General features: G+C 35.6%; 1 protein-coding gene across 1 annotated transcript in view; it reads right to left on the bottom strand.

Annotated features, from left to right (window-relative positions):
• The window catches only part of SGK2 (serum/glucocorticoid regulated kinase 2), a 28,696-nt gene extending 24,670 nt beyond the window's left edge, over positions 1 to 4,026 (bottom strand). The window contains exon 1 of the mRNA XM_015819344.1: positions 3,539 to 4,026. Within this exon, the coding sequence (XP_015674830.1) occupies positions 3,539 to 3,590 (52 nt within the window). The 5' untranslated portion in view covers positions 3,591 to 4,026. The remainder of the gene's footprint in view (positions 1 to 3,538) is intronic.
• Positions 4,027 to 18,317: the final 14,291 nt, after the last annotated feature.

The following is an 18,317-nucleotide window of genomic DNA, read 5'->3' as shown; positions in this document are numbered from 1 at the left end:
TGGAAGGAATCAGGCAAATTCTCCCAACAATATGTAAAATATCTTCTTTTGTTGCTATGATGATTTTAACTAATATGATTTGTTCCTGGCTGACTTTCTATGCACATGATCTCAGAAGAATACATGCAGGAGGTAAGCAGGTGGAAACAGGGTGCAACAAAGTGCTTTGGAACAGACCTAGGTATGCCATTACGGTTTTCTTAACTAAATAGTTATTTCACTACAATGATGTACCCTGAGCCTGTGAGCCCAGGAAAAAAAATGCAACTTGTTAAAGGAGATACTATTAATTATCAATAAAGCAGAATATTGGTAACTCAGGGTTCAAATGAGGGGTCTTTGGTGCCTTCTAAGCTTGATTATTTTTTGGTAGCACTGATGATGTTACCTAGTTTGGGTAATGAAATGTCTGCAAGAAAACAACCAAGCTCAGAGAACACCAAGGCCCCCTCACTAACAAGTATGGTGTGTGTACTCAAAACTCCAAGGCAGCTTCTCTATTTTGTAGCTGAAGTGCTTCACACCCCTACCTTCAGGGAATACTTGTGCCCTAGGCCAGATTCAGAATCTCAAAGAAAACATACCAGAAGAAAACAATGGCAAACCACTTCTGCATTCTTACCAAGAACCGCCTATTAAATTACCAGGAGTTGAGTTCAGCTCAAAGGGCACTTACTTGCTGCTCTGACATTTCATCATTGACTTACATCATTTAAAGGACATACTTGTTAAATGAACTGGATTTTAGGAAATTATTATGGATGTGTGCATTGAATTTGGGTAAACTCCAGACTACAAAAAAAAAAAAAGATAATTCACATCAAAAGGATGGTGCGCTAAAGTGGAAAAGATCAGTCTGAAATCTGGTCTTGATTACATTTTGATAACAATTGTACCTCCGCAGCATTGCAATGCTTTTGTGATTTACATAAAGACCATAGTGGAAAGGCAAGGGATCGTGCCACACATCAGGAGAAGTGACATGAAATAGCAAGAAATAAAAAAAAATAGCTTCTTTGTCAAATTATTGGATATTTTAGAAAGCATCACTTTTCATGGGATATTTTCAGGTTTGGGGTATTTTTGGCACAAATTTTAGAGTTCTTTAAATACATCATCACAGTTGAAGTAAATACGGTAATAAATATTCTTCCATGTTTTATACTTTAAATACTTTATACTTTAATAAATATTCTTTCCATGTTTTATACTTTAAAAATCTATTTCCAAAGTTTTCTTTTTTAGCCACGTATCTGTACATATTGTATATTCACCATGATGTAGCAAGAGCAATGCTAGGATTAATTTCCATTCTAAGTCACCAGAATTCAGCCTGGGCAATAGCACCAGCATGCTAAATGAAGCATTATATTCACTCTTTAGCACGATTCAAGGTCATGGCATAAGGATAAAAACAGTAGAACCTGACTAGCAACTTTTCTCTATATCTCAAAATCCATTCCAAGTCTAGTAGTTACTAGTTTTCCCTCCAATGTCAACCGGTACACAACAATATGAAAGAATTCTGATGGATACCAGGCACAATACTTCTGGGGAGGACCAAAAATGACCATTTAATTTGTAATTAAAAGAAATAATAAGTTCAGCCATAGATTGGATTGATGGCCACCAAAATTTATTGGGTTCCATTCAATGGCAGCAGCTACTTCTACGAATCATTGCCCCCTTTTCTAGGGATACACCTAGAATGATGATAAAAGTAAATGTGGAGTTGTCCCTATGGACCTCTTTTCCAAAACAGCGTCAAATTCTTTAAATTGTAAATTATTTGGGGGTGGAGAAAGAAAAGTTAAAATTCCATACTCAATTTTTTTCCCCACTCCTCACACATTAATTTATTACAATCAAACTCATGCTACAATAAAATCAAGCTTGCTTTAAAAGGATATTAAATTAATTAATAAGGGATTGTGAACTGTTAAGTTTGTAGAAATAGGAGTCACATACTAGCCACATATTTAACAGCTTCTGCAGGAAGATAAAATGAATAAAATAGACTGAAATTTTGGTTGCCTAGAGAACTTGTCATAAATAAATCAATATTATTAGGGGACAAAAAGATGGAGATCTCAGGTCATCCAGATGTATAACATTTCTACAAAGTAGCTAAGGAGAAATGCAGGTAATTTACCTTTCTATCATTGTTATATAATACATTAGTTAACTGGACTAAGCTTAAAAGTCTTATTTTAAATGTACCATCAGTTTTTGATATGTTAAAAATGGGGTGGCTTATCTATAGTCCAGGGGTCTTCAAACTTGGCCCTTTTATGACTTTTGGACTTCAACTCCCAGAATTCCTCAGACAGCGTGCCTGGCTGAGGAATTCTGGGAGTTGAAATCCACAAGTCATAAAAGGGCCAAGCTTGAAGACCCCTGCTATAGTCCATGAACTACAGATAGTCCCAAACACTTTTTATGCAACTCTCAAACCACCCAAGATAATACTGCTGAGAATTCTGCAATAAAAAACAGTATTGACAGCAGAATTTTTTCCCAATGTCTGCTGGGAAATTTAAAAAAAGTTTTGTAAAGTTATGAAAAACATGGCATTGATTTTTATTATATTGAATTCCTAAACATTATTCTAGAATTACATCTGTCAGTATGATAGCATTAAGGAGAAAATAAGTAGCCCATTCATTTAGCCAAACCTGGTGACAGAACTTGGTGGGAACAACAGTATAATCCACTCACTCTTTTTCATTTTATACATTTTTTTGCTTAAAGACATTAAGACAGTGTTCTAAAAATATTTAAACAGTGAAGTGCTGAAGGCAATGCAACAAGTCAAGTAAAAATGCATACTATATGATAAACTTTTAAAAGTTCAAAAAGGTTAAAAACCAAGAATAGAGACTTATATTAGCTCTGAAGGCATTGCATACAGGATGATGTATTTAGTATTTTATTGGATTTTGTAAAGCCACTTAATTATCAAATTACTCAAGCTGACATATAGGATGAGTTTAAAACTTAGTAAAACAATAAAGAACAAAACTAAAGTGCATCAAATAAAATAGGTCTATAAAAATGCTTGTCTAAAATACTAAAACTGATAATGGAGTTATTTTAAAAATAAGGTTTTTTAAAGGCAGCTTTAATTATTTTCATTATCCATGCACCTGTACTCTTAATAATTCAGAATAGAGAGACAATAGTAGGTAGAAATGCCTCTCAGTGTAAACTTTCTGCTGATTTCTGCAGATAGTTATCTTTAAAAGCAAATACAAGGTTAATAGTTTTTTCCACAGTTGCCACTTTACAAATCCTATCACTTTAAAACACCATTTAAATGCATTGAAATTTAATTATCAGACTTTCTGTTATAAATCAAACCCCATTTCATTAATAAACAAACATACACTAAAATAGTAGAAATCAAGCCATTTTATCATTTTTAAATATCTGTGAAAAGAAATTATAATTAACCAACAGAGCAAATATTGTTTGAAATTAAAGATTGTATCAGATATATCATCTTTCATTAGTGGATGTGAAATCTGCTATACTTTACCTTTTGTCTTTCCCAGTGTTGTGAAGAGGGCTTGTGCCCTTGGTGAGTGCATCAAGACAATCTGGGGGGATAGAGGTACAACTTGAAGAAATTCTTTGACAAGTTTGTCTGTTGGCCACTATCCTGTTAGCTAGGAAGAGAGTTGTAGAATGAAGCTCCTTTAACTTATGTCCTCCTGCAAATGTTAAGATCAGCTCTCCTTCAGTAGGAAATGAAGCAAGATGTTATTATGCATTGGCTAGATGCCAGCAACATCACCTCTACACAGGTGGAATTTCACTGCAATACTCAGAACACCCATTTTGGGTAATTTACATATTTTTTAATAAGTTGTCTTTCAAACTAGTCTAAGAGGTGAAATGGGAGCTATCAGCTTATGGTATCGTTTCCTAGGTCAGAAGATGAGGTAGAGCCCGAAGATGCCAAGCACTAGGGAACACTTAAGATGCCAAGTCACTGTCTGCCATGCTTCCTCCAGAGGCTGAGCTCCTGATGTATCCTTAGGAGTACAAGAGGTGTAGAAATTTGATTACATGGGAGTAAGTTGTTACTCATAAGTAATCCCTCTGAATGATTAACCCTAATGAGTAGCAATTGGTACTAGATAGTAACTTTGAAGTTAAATTTATAGAAGCCATAAGGTAGGGCTATTAGGATACCTGGCTTTTGTACTCCTGAACGTCTGTAGTCTTGTTCTCAAATCTAATTGAACATGCCATGATAATCTTTGTTAATGTTGTCCTCATGACAGGGCCTTTTTCTCATCCCCAGCTAAAGCAGCTTAATATTTTTAGCTGTTGTTTTAAATGAGGGTTGTAATCAACAGAATCTAGAATACCTCATGTAATGAATGGGATTGGACTAGCTCCTATTGACCATTAGGCTACTACAAGACTTCCCCTCCCTTTCAGGCATTGGGAACTGCCTTCCATGGCCATTAAAGCTTAGGTTTCAGGACAGAACTTTAATGAGGTTGTATGGGCCATTTTGGCTTTTCCTATGCCATTGTCATTACCTGACAACTTCTGATACTGTCAGCCATACTGTTCACTGCCAGCACTGCAGTTCCTTTTGTAGTCTGCTTACCTTATTATCAATTGCTCCATTATTTCACCTGTCCTCTATGCTTGTGATCTGTCAGCTGGGTTATTTTTGGACACAGGTTTAACAGTATTTCAGAATGACACTAGGCCCTCAGTCAGGAATAGCCTAACAATTATTGTGAGTGGAGTATCTCTACACCTGCAACCTGTTAGTGTGATAGATTGCAAAACACGCTGTTCTAAGTACCTGCCCTAGAAGGAGACCTATTGATGATATATTTTTTTAACCATCTGTTGAGGCTTGATGAAAAGGGAAGCAAAACTTCTTTGACTTATTCTGTATTAAAATTGTAAGTACACTGTCACTTGCTAGCCTCATAACGTAGCTTCTCTAGTTGCTGACTAGATTGTGGTCTAGAATACCAACCTTTTTGTTTTCTCACTGTTGGATGAACTTGTCTGTTTCAGGTTTTTTTTTCTGTTAAGCCTTCTTGGTCTCAGTCTGACATTTTTGAAATAGTTTTCATGAAAATGGATATAAATGTTGTGCATATCTGTCTTAATGCTCATACTTATGTGCATGCCGTTATGTAACATTTGTATTTTCTGAAGCATTTCCTGTATGCACAATCTGGTGTTATTTCCTTATTTCTTCTTTTAGCAATTTGTGGAGAGTTGAAATAAAAACTCACATTGAATCAATTAGTAATTATATTCATACATGCTTATATAGTATTGTTATGTATTGTGGGAAGAATCCAGAAAAAGAAGTATTTTGGGAAATATTAAAAAGGCAGAATATATTTCCCCAAAGGATCTTAAAGACAGAAACCATTCCCACCCACAAGTCTCTCTGCCCCAAACAGAAACCAGGTCTGCAGAAATGCGGATGTGATAATCTTGTCAGAAAGATTGGAGCCAGGAAGCTTGGATTAGAAAAAGATCTCTAGAATCAACAATCCCTCACACCAAATAATCCAACAGTCATCAGCCACAGCCCCAGGGAACCAGGATATGACCTTTTGGGCATAATAGGATTAACCCACCACATCAGAATACCAGAAAGGCACCCTCAGACTCAGGGCAAAGTTCATACCACAGGAACAATTCCAAACAAAAACTCAAGAAGGTATAAACACCCACAACTCCCAGCTACATGTGGTCAGCTTTCCTAGAGCCATCTTTCTGTCTGGCTCTCCTCTTCAATAAATTACAACCTTCTTTCTAAAGCAGTCTCTATTTTGTTTATTCCCAGCTTGGACTGGACCCTGATGAAGATTTTTCTTTCAACAGTATGTTTCTTTATATAGACATGTTTATAATGGACAGTTTGAGATTCATAACTATCATAAGTGTCTGTTAGAATCTGTGATAATGGCAAAATGCTGTTGTGCATATCATAAGATCATGATGCATGTGACATCATTTTTCCCCTTGCAAGTGCTATTCTGCTATGCAAGTGCATATTAGAATTTATCCTAGTAAATAAAATCAGTACATCAAGGCTAACCATCTACCCTCACTGACAAAAAGAAATAAAGGGCAGAATGTCCAACTAGGAATCTTTCTTCCATCCTATTCCCAAATTCAAAGTTCAAAGCACTCCCACTAATATAAATTACGATGCCTGCAAAGCCAGTGAACATCACGTCATTAACAATAAAGGGAGAAGAAGAAAACCTTGCCAAACCAGTTCTACTATTAAGGCCACTAAGACAGTATGAAATAAAATATTGTTAGATTATCATTTATATATGCTATTGAGTTCTATATTTGATTATTTTAAAATGTCAAATAGTCAGAAAAATAAAATAGAAACATGCCTGGTCTATGAATGGAAGATAATTATGTAAACATAACTCAAGATTCAGCCCGATGTTGGCAAAAATAGTAATAGTACTGCAGATTGCTAATTGCTGTTTAGCAAAAGGTTGACTTTTTCCTCACTAAATCTAGTGAAAGAACTGTCTGTATTTTCTAGGGTCTTGTAAAATATGGAATGTCCTTCAATTGGAGATATAGTAGAAGGTTTTCATTGCAAGACATAAATACACTCTATTTTCAATTTCCCTGTTTGCAAAACTAAAGCACATGCATTTTTCTCTAGCATAAAATGTGTTTTTAGTGGACATGTTATAACTGGGACTGTGTTGTTGCATTTAAAAATATATATCTGGACTTCAGTGGTTTAGGGACAAGTATTACTGCCTGCCCTCTCTGCCACTATGCAGAGTTTGGAGCTATTGTTGTTACCTGCCACTGAGATGTTTACTTTTTATATATAAAAACAAAAGAATAGGATATATTGAGTGAAAAGAAAGAAAAAAAGCAACAAAAAGGAAAAGAGAACTACCAAACAGTTCTATTCCATCAACTCATTTTCTAACTAGGCTAGAAGTTAACTCTGAGTGCCAAATAAGCCAAGAGCAAACATTAGTGCATGCTTCTGCATTAGTGCTTGACTTTTGAATGGAACACAAGATGACTACAGTCCCAAAAGAACTGGATAGCCAGGACCACAGGAAAAACAAAAGAACATTGGTTAAATTAAAATTAAATTAAGCTATTATGATTATTTCTCAGGCAATATGAGCCCCCTTCTGTCAGACTAACATTTTAAATTGGTGGCTGGTTTGCAGAGATTTGAGAGACTGTATTTAGGGCTTCCACTCTTTATAGGCAATCCTAGTCCTTCAGGTTGGACTTGCACTCTAGCCACAAGTTGTTCTCACCTATCCTTGAATAAAAATGAAGGTTTCCCCTCATTCCAGCTCCCAAACAGCATTTTTTTTTTTGCACTCATATCAGAAGCACCAAGGCATTTCTGGGTTGAAAGGATTAGATGGTGACATCACTGTTGCCCAGGGGCGGCCAGTTGGTGGCTCCTTTCATGTCCCCGGCAGGAGCTGGAGTAAAGGACGAGAGCTCACCCTGCCCCATGGCAGCACTCGGATCTCGAACACAGGCTTGCTAATCTCCAATCTAGCATCCTAGCCACAAGAGCCACTGTGCTCTCAACACCAATTGTCTGTCTATATACATTAAAATTAGCAATAAGAGAATTCTCAATATAGAAAATGAGCTTGAAAAGTGACTATAAAAGTTAGGTCAAGATTTAGAATACAATTGCATTTGTATTTATCAAGAAGGAAAGACACAATGCTCTCTAGATCACAGCATAGATTAAAATTTATACTGGTGCAGTTCTGCTCTTATAATAGCCAACAAGGGATGGAAGATAAATACATTTCCATCATATCAAGTTTAAGCCCTAAGCAAAATGCAGGAAGGGGTGGGGGAGAGAAGTCCTGCTGTTCAAATAAACGGATATGAAATCCAAGAAATTATGGGATACTTTGAGGTTTTTATCATCTTCCTGGCTACCTTATTCGTATCATATTGTGAGATCTAAATGTCATTATAGATAGTCTTCACTTACTGATTGCCTAGTTCAGCCACCATTGAAACTTACAGCAGAGCTGAAAAAATAGATTTATGACTGGTCTTCAAACTTGCAGTCATTGCAACATCCCCATGGTCGCAACTCACGCACTTGGCCACCAGCATGCATTTACCACAACTGCAGCACTCTGCGGTCACATGATCACTATTTGCAAATTTCGCAGCCAGCCTTTGACAAGCAAAGTCAATGGGGAAGCCAGCAGGAAGTTGCAAACTGCAAGTGTGTGAGATCACATTTAATGACCAATGGAGCACTGGTGATTTGCTTAATGACCACAGCGGAACTGATGTCACAAGTCAGACATGGTGATAGGTTGCTTCACTTAACAAGTGTACCCATTAGTGACATAATTGCTGATCCCAATTGCGCTAAGTGAGGACTCTGTTTTCCATTGGTTACACTGTTGAATTGTCCATAACTTTTGGTCTTTTTTTTAATGAAAATGCTGCAACAATGCATTTTGATGTCTAATACTGGAAATAGCATTAATCTGCATAGCAGGACATAAGTCTCTGAGACCTAAAACCAGCTTATTAAATTGTGGAACAAACTGTTATCAGAAAGGACAGTATGATATCTAAATTCAGGTACCATAGCTCAGTTCTAAGTAACTGCTCTATCCTATATATTCCATGATTTTAGAATTAGTTTCCCCAGACCTACCACTTTCTTAGATCTTTCTCCAAAAATACATAAATATGAAATACAGAGATAAATCCAAACCTTACCTGCTTATGGGGATACTGCCAGAAGGATAGTTCCTCTGTGTCTTTCTAAAAGCAAAATAATTCCATTTTCTAACTATTTTGCCCTGGTTGTGTCCTCCTTTCCTCATGTTTTTGTTTTTATAAATTAGTCTGAAGGTCAGAAAAGTATGAGGAGTGGCTTATGCTGGGAAGTAAATTATTACCCAGCTTTTGGCTCTGAGGGAATGAAAATTGAAGATAATGGTGATGGAGGATACTTGTTCTCACTGGAAGATTAGAGGCCAACTCAGCTTTCCTGGGGAAATGATAAATATTTAAGAAAGGTTTGCTTTCTGGAAGTAATTCACATGCTGGAGCTGAGCTATTAAAATATGTGCTTCTTTATAAATGCCACAAAATGGCAATCTAGAACAGGGGTGTCAAACTCGCCACATCATGTGAGTGTTGCAACATATCGTGACTTTTTTTTCCTTGCCGGAGCTCGGGTGGGCATGGCTTCCACGTGACACATCCAGCCCGTGGGCCGGCAGTTTGACACCCCTGGTCTACAGCAATGTTTCTCAATCTTGGCAACTTTCAGATGTGTGGACTTCAACTCACAGAATTCCCTGGCTTGGAATTGAAATCCTCATAATAGAAAGTTGCCAAGGTTGAGAAATACTGTTCTAATGAGTCTGAATACAGGTAAGTCTCAATTAATGCAATTCATCCCATGAAATGTTCACATTATTCGAATATGTACTATACGTTTTGAGACAGTAATTGGTTCAAAGGCTGTACCATGCCACACTACAAGCAGAAATACAATGTTATTGTTTTGACAAGCAATGATAAAATCATGCATACTAAATTAGCTTTATAATGTGTTGATAGGTTTTCTGTCTATTTAACCTGTGATAAAATTGAGTTCAGGTAATAAAGAAAGAAAAATACTTTCTGCCTCAGGTAAAGATAAATACTGCTCACACAATATCTAGAAAGACTTACATCTTGAGGAAATGTTGACGGTATCCTGTACTTCAGTATTCTAAAGCAATAGCTTAACTAAAACTAAACTAAAATGTTATCTGTTATTTTATTGTCATTTACTCTTCTTTCACTTCCTTACAAAATATGCATACTTGCAAGACTTGTAGCAAGTGAGACCAGCAGTTCCAGGCCAGATATGACTATTACACCAACATGTAACAATTGCTTATTCTGAAAATCAGTAAGAAACATTTTGCCAAGTACTGTATCCATTAATTTGGAAGAGCAGAAGGAAGAAACCTCATAATTTAAAACCCTCAGAATATGTGTCTATATTTCTGCACTAGCATTGGATATTCAACTGTTCTATATGGCTTAATTCTTGTAGGCAATAAAGTCTGTAATCTAGCCAAGTACTGAAGAATTATTTTAATCAAGTAATATCAAGGAATCAAGCTAAGGCATGATGTGCCAAATTCATGATTTACTACCAAATCCAGATCAAGAAGCCTGACAGTATCATACGGGGATTAAGTATTTGGTAAATCATGGTTGCAATTCACTGTGTGTGTGTGTGTGTGTGTGTGTGTGTGTGAGAGAGAGAGAGAGAGAGAGAGAGAGAGAGAGAGAGATTCTTTTTAACCTTATATATATTATCAGCATGTCAAATCACTACTAATGGGAGATGAACTATTAACACAAATAAGCCCTAAGGATTTTACCTGGATCAGAATGTTAAAGTTAAAATGAATGTGATTGAGTGCTGGTTATGTCTGTAAATTTTCCACGTTTCTGTTATGTTCTAACATTGCATTTGAAAATAAGTGCAAATGGGACTGAAACATGTGATCATTTCTTACTTGCAGGCCTAATTCCACCTAGTACTTTTAATATACACTCATGGGATAACATTTCAAGACCACAGATAGACCTTGGATTAAGGCTATGTCATTTCAGATCATATGATGATCAAATATCACCTTGCTATTATTTCATCATCAATAGTTTAATAATAATAATTTCAAGAATAAAAGTGCAGTGGTGTGTTTTTATTGACAGAAAGCATGCAGCATATAACCTATTAATAACTATTTAAAATCTGATCAGACTCCATCTAATCCAGAAATGAAAAATTTGTGTCCCTTCAGATATAACAGAATTATACTCAGCATTCTTGAGTATTAATTATGCTGATTTGAACAGCTAGGAATCATAGTTCAGCTACATTTCGGTAGTAATAAATGTTTTCAGTAGTTGGCAGTGTAATTGATTTCAGGCAGTCTTTGACATGAATTATTCTAATATTACTGATTTAGATTATAGGTATATCTTGAAGATGCTGCCAGGTATGCAGATATACTAATATCCTTGGACCCCGATTGTATAATCTGATGAGGGCTGGCTGTCAAAACATAACTATGTCTAAGACACCTGCATGGTGGCACTGCCTCTGAAGAATCAAACTGCTGTCACCATTTAATTTTCATATAAATACAAAAATCTTTCTAACCTCGTACATTCACTGTGTAGCAGATTAGGCTGAAATGGTGGTTGGCTAAAATGAGCTTCACATCTGGGCATATTTAAAGAAGTTTTCTCAACCCCAATACACTTATATTTGGCATTAAAGTACTACTTACTAGAATTCTCAGGTTGATTTCCATTCTGTAAGTTATCTTCAGTAAAAGCAATGAAGGCTTAATTTGAACCATGTGCAGAACAAACTTATTGTGCATGAGTGGTCCGGCCTTGGACTCATTTTTATTTCTAGATTATAGTTCCATAAGGGAAAAATAAACAATGTAACAAGATAATAGTATAGAAATAATCCTTGTTTCCAAAAACATAGTCCATGTGAAATCAGAGGGTATTCTAAAGCTGTCAAATTTATGTATTATGTACTTTAATTTGTTAAATGATCAAACTTTGGAATTGCTACAAATCTTCAAATGCATAATAGTCAACATTAAATGTTCAAGGATTTTACTTTGTGTGTATGTCGAGATTCATACAGAGTAACATAACTTGGCAGTTTAAGAAAAAAAAGAGTATTTTATATTTTTGTTGTTTTATCTTGTTTTGTTTAGGGAAAAAATGTTCTCCTGAAAATGTTCCCTTTTCTGGCTCTTTCTAACTACTGTTTTTAATTCTCAGATACAGCTTCAGCATTTTGGCCTCCGAGTGGGAACACAGTAATTGAAGAATCATATAATGCAGTCTGCCCCAACCTAACGACCTCCAAGTGTTCTTTCTATAACCACAACTCCCACCTTTTCAGGCTAGCATATCTGGAGGTCACTTGAAGAAGGGTAATATAGTGCATGAAATCACAGCCAGATTTCACTTCAAGGTTACTCAAGCACATTCACAACATGTCTAATGTTAACTATGCTCCAGCAGATCTGACATGGAAGGCATGTTTCAAGTCCCATTCTATCATGTCAACTTACTGGACCCAGGAGTTGTACCTTTTCTATAGTAGCACTTCCCCCACAGAGGTGCTTCTTTTGCTCCAGTGAGCTGAATTCTATCCTTTTAAACATGTAATAATTCTATTAATTGTATTCATTTTGTTCATTTTATTTTACATACATTATTAAATAAATGATTCATAAAATCTGAACAACAAAAACATCCATTCGACATCATTTGAATAATTCCATAATAACAATAATGTAATAAATTATTGTTATTGTAATACATTGACAAAACATATCACATCTTGCTTTTTCTTTTAGATTAACCTTCTGCATAATCAGGACACAGTGTTCCAGAATAGCTGCACTAGATACAATTATAGTTATTTCCATAATGAAAAGACAAAAGTGCAAATATCAAAAGACAAACCGAACAAGTGCAAATGAATGAAAGTGCAAAAAAGCTTCAATGTTATGAAAACATTTTTTCTAACAACATTATATTTGCCTATTATAAAGGCTACTGCCTTAAATAAAGGATTCTGCAGGATTTGCCATACAGTGACTGCCACCTATCTGATATTTCCACTTCTCTCATCTTTACAATAATTCAGGAGCCCAAGAAACATGAGAAAGCAAGAAGGTAAAGGTATTTTTTTAACTTTTCTGTTTTCCATTGCACTCAAGCCCAAAATAAGCCTAGATACAGTAGTGAAACTCCCTTTGCAATTGGAATTTGGATATCATGTTTTAAAAGTGCTTAAGTTAGAGAGTCAAGACTGGATTGGAAGGATGGGAATAATGAAGATTGCAGGAGAAAGATTTTTCTCCTATCTGAGACTCATATATTATATGACTCAGACAAGAAACCAAAGAATCATATGGTTAAAACAGGGCCCTGTATATTCTAATGCATTATGACTCCTCAGGCTTTAGTGAAAATATAAATATCATTATGATTTTTGCTATGTGAAATAAGCCTAAGCTGCCCTATATTTAAGAAAATGTCTGATCTCCAGATAAAGAGCTATAAAGGAATGTCAGTGCGTTAATTGCTCTTAAGAACATTTTCAGATTATCAGTTTTTTTTAATAAAAGTAATATATTTCTCATAGTTTACTAATCTATCAAAACATTTTCTGAATTTTTAAAGTAATTGTTTGTGGCTGACAAAATTTACTTAAGCCATTTAAACCCCATGTTTCTGTTGTTAATGCATTTTTGGGTCCGTCTTCTCCTCTAGTGAATAACCATGATGAATAGAATCAAGTCCCTGCACACTAGTTTGAAAAGGAAAAATACGAGTGTACAAGCACATGATAAGTTGATAGTCCAATTTTGAAATAGAACTAATCAAGTACCGACTTGGACAGGAAGCAGTAGATTGAATTTAAGCTCCATTTCTACAACTTGCCACATGTACTGTAAATAGGGTGAAACAATTGCAAGAGCCCATATATGCTGTAATTACAGATGAGTAATAACATCACTACAACATATGCTCAAACATTCACCATGTTGTGAAGAATTTGTTACCTCTGGAACCTGTGCTACTCCTTGCTATATTACTTCTGTGCCATAAACTGGGGTGTTGTATTACCATCCAGTATAAAATAAAATCAATTCACTAGATTTTAGCAGCTCTCTCTTTATTTATAATTTCTCAACAATTTATCCTAGTCTACTTTCCACAATATTTTAATTATGGAATTGATGCAATTTATGTTTGTACTGTACATCTTCAATTATATCCATAATTAGTTAAGATGATCTGATCCATTAGTTCCTAATAAACAAAAGACAAAGAAATTGAACTGTGATAAATAATTCCACCAGTAGCAAAGCAATGAAATAACAAATAAATAAATAAGGTTGTTATGAAGCCTCATAATGGAATCAGTTAAACTATCTTCACCACATATGGAAGATGGTCTCAGCTCTTGGGCCTGATGTCTGCTTGATTGTCTTGCTTGGTCTTAGAAGATATGACCCAAAGCTTACAATGGAAGCACAGTTAGGAGACAAACATAGAATCTCAGGTTGCTGTGGAGTTAATTAGCTCGGGAGACATTTTAGCTGCCACTGGCTCCTTTGAAAAAAATAGAAGCCATTATTAAGATGCTTGAGACAAAATAACTCCTAAGGTGCCTGATGCTGAGGAAAACATGGTCTATTGGAATGAGGTTTTTAAGAATTAGCTTGACACTTTGGTAGTATCTGGATCTGCAGATATCTCCTGATGCCTAACTAAATTCAACTGCCCAATGTTATTTAAGAAAAGAGTATGAAAGGACCGGCTAGACCAGTGATCAACCCAGCCTGTACGAACTATTCGTGGTAGTAGAAGCTCTCCAAACTTTCTGGAAGAAGTCTTCATTGACCTTGCTCTTTGGCAATTCTATATAATTCTGATGAGGCCAAGCTATTTTTTTATTGACATCTGCTATCTTTTAGAGCTAATCCTCTATTACGCTATATATATATATAGCGTAAGTAGGAAACCTTTTTGGACTGGGGGCTATATTTGAAATTTTGAGAAATGTCACATATACACTCAAAATGGCTCAAATATATTTTGTGTATTCACAAAACTGCTGCCACAGCCAGCATGACTAATTACAAAACATCCATTTACCAGAAGCAAACAAACCCTCAAAGAGGCTTTCTGCCATGCTGGTAGCATCCTAGATGCTATAATATTGCCTGTCTTGCTTAATAGTGCTCACCTTCTTATCAATTAAAGCCATTTTCTCTCTCCTGTACAATCACTCATGAAGAAAAGCACAATCACCTGTTAATTAAACAAAAATATTTCAGAAAGTCAAAGAGGAAATAAGAGTTTGAAATCTAAGGACATTTTCCCTGAATCCAAACTACAAGATGAAGAATGTTTTGTACCAAAAACCATAAGTAGTCATATATTGCAATTGTTTATATACATAAGATCCATCATAAACTGATTTCAACTGAAAAAAATAAGACTTCAGGGGGAAAAAATGGCAGATTAAAGATGATTCTGTGAAAAGCAGGGCTGATGACGGTGAAAAAAAGTCAGTAAGTAGACTAACTGTTCGAAACCTCTCTGGATAAGGAGAGGATGGGAGATTGCCCACATGTGCTCTGAACAGTTGCTCCTCATGAAGAGAGTTCCCAGTGGGTTTTTAGCAGTGGGAGATGACAGGAATAACCATCATGCTTATAATCAGAGTTGGTGCACTTTAAGCCCTAAGTTTGAAAACTTCCTTTAGTAGTCACAATGAGAAATTGCTTGTTAACTATTTTTAAGCTATCAGCGGCATTTCGACTGAAAAGTCTGAAAACAACAGGTGATTCATTCAATCCTTAATAAAAAAAATTAATCATAAGATTACGATTTTTTTTAAAGCTGAAATAAACAGCAAAAAGCTAAATAAGACTTTGATCCTAGAAAATTTTAAACAGATTAAGGCTCCAGATAAATGTGGAATAAGATTTTGGAATTAATTATAAAGAATCCTTCCCATGGGAAATAGATTTGTTTGACTTTTCAGGACAAAATAAAAATAAGCAATTTTAAAAATTGGACATTAAAGGGAACTAAAGATTTTAATTAAAAGAAAAAATAAACAAGCCTGATGAACCATGAATATTGGGAATGTGTAAAATGGTGCAAAATGTTTCAACATTAAAAATACTGAAGCACACTTTTGAACAATGGAATCAGAAGTTAGTTATCACCAATGTCACTAGTGATGTTTGCTTTTATAGATAGGCTGTGTCCTGAAGATATTATGGAAGAAATGCCTGATGAGGAACAAGTTTTATTTGACAAGTCAGAGATGCTATTGAAAATGAATCTACAAATCACGGATCACAACTGAGCCAAATATATCTAAAATTGTTGAAGAAGCAGAATTGAACTGTCTACATTTGACATCACTTTTGGTGGGATTATGATAGTAGTACCAATTCAATCAAAAAGGGCCTTAGCATACCCAAGCATTTTTGAACCAGCGTCTCCTTCCTCAGTTTCAGGTTCAAAGATGAATCCTTTGTCATTCTCAATAGGCCCCCCATACAGCTCTAAATTTGTGTCTTGCTATCAAATTCAGGAGAAATGCACTTAGAAATTTAACAAAAGTTACTAACAACAGAGTAATTGCTTTTTTCTTTTTTGAAGGATTTACTTCCTACAAATGGCTGCCTTATGTAACTGCACAGCAAGCAAGATTTAATCATGATTATGTCAAAAACAGGACTTCAAAGTCCATATCCTTTGTTAAGAATCATCTAGGTATTCCAGGAGGGTCCCCCCCCCCAGGGATAAAAAGTTCTCTTTGGATATAGAAAGAGTTTGGCACGTTCATCATTGGCATTTTTTAAAAGAGTTTGATAAGAGATGCAAAACCTCTTTCTTCTTGGCATCGTACCTCTTAGGAACTACACATGATGTTAAGATAGATAGATAGATAGATAGATAGATAGGTAGGTAGGTAGGCAGGCAGGCAGGCAGGCAGGCAGGCAGGCAGGCAGGCAGGAAGGAAGGAAGGAAGGAAGGAAGGAAGGAAGGAAGGAAGGAAGGAAGGAAGGAAGGAAAGAAGAAAGGAAGGAAGGAAGGAAGGAAGGAAGGAAGGAGACCACTCAATATGAAAGGGGAAAACTGAGGTACACATTTGTTACAAACAGCCAATAGCCAATACTTAAAAGAAAAAAGGCAAAAATGTTTCATAATTTAAAATGCTGCATTTCCATAAGTATTTTGTGTTAAAATTAAAAAACACATTTCAGAGACCGCATTAATATCAAGCCTGTTGGTGGCATATACATGATTAAAGAAAATCTTCCTTGTCTTCATAAAATGAAGTGGAAGAAAGGGGGGAAGTTAGATCTAAGAAGACGTAAGAGATCTTACTTTGGCCACTAAAGCCTTAGTGCAGCCACCATAATCAGTGCAATAATTCTATTATCCAGGACCGCTGACAAGTTCATACAAGAGATAAAAAATTGAAAGGAAAAAATCCCAAAACACATCAAATTGACTGAAATTAGAAGAAATCCAACAGGACCATTCCAAAATATTTGGGCACCTAACATGGAAAATTCATATAGCTTTCTAACCTTCACAAAAGTAAATGCAACAACAATAAATTAAAATCCTGTATTTTGATGAAATTTAAACCCTACTATCTTAGGCCATCTTTTTCCCTTTCCTAAATGGGAGACTGGCATTACAACTCCTGCCTATCCACGTGAGCACAGCATAAATGGCCCAACAGAATGTCATATGTTAGTCATTATCAAGAGGGTATAGAAAAACTCTATGCAGTTAGCAACAGAATTATTGATTAATTGAATGTTTACCACACACCTAATACTGTTAAGGGGAAACTATAAAAGGTTAAACTTTAAATAAGAACAGTTTCTAATCTATGTTGTGAAACAACAAAATATAAATATTTGGCACATGTTCAGTAGTGACTGATGGGACAAAGTGGATGCAATCAAAGAATCTGAAAATTGCATTGCACAATATTTTTTCTTCATTTCATGTATCTCATAGCCAATATGACAGGATAAGGTCAGCTAGTTCCGCATAACAATTAGTTATTCTTTGACTGAGAGGAATGTTTTCACTTAGTGCAAAGTATTAATATTGTTATTTTGCTAATGTTGTTTTCTATACGCCTTCTACCGCTCATAGTAAAATTTCTGATAATTAAGAAACTGACTTTTGCCCAGAAAAATCAGATTTCAAAATCGCTTCCAAATACTGTACATGATAGCAATATATCCAGAGCAGTGGATATATTGCAAAACAATAAATACTAATCCAGGCACACTGTGTAACGTAAGAGTTCAAGCAGTCAGAGATGATAGGTGAAAGCCACAGTAGGTTAAATTCAGTAGCAAATCTGATCTCAAACCCATGTTGTGTGCAGTCATAATCAACAGGAGAACTTAGCAGGTTTTCTGGCATCAAGCAAGTCATTCCCAGGAATTTCTCAATTAAACATTACCAGGACAGAATTCAAAAAGGCTGAGATAAGGAGGGAGGGAGAGAGGAAAGAGTTTTGCATGTAAACAAAAATGAAGACTCAGAGAGAGCAAGTTGGCAGGATTTTACAACTGCAGCAGTTAAGAAGGTCTCAGTTCATCCAAGACAGACAGACAAAAGAGTCTGGCAGTTTCTGTGTGGAGGAA

Source organism: Protobothrops mucrosquamatus, unplaced genomic scaffold (genome assembly GCF_001527695.2).
Source record: "Protobothrops mucrosquamatus isolate PMUCROS unplaced genomic scaffold, P.Mucros_1.0 scaffold903, whole genome shotgun sequence".
Taxonomy (NCBI): domain Eukaryota; kingdom Metazoa; phylum Chordata; class Lepidosauria; order Squamata; family Viperidae; genus Protobothrops; species Protobothrops mucrosquamatus.
The sequence above is the reverse complement of the archived record's forward strand: the minus strand, read 5'-3'. Positions and strand labels throughout refer to the sequence as shown.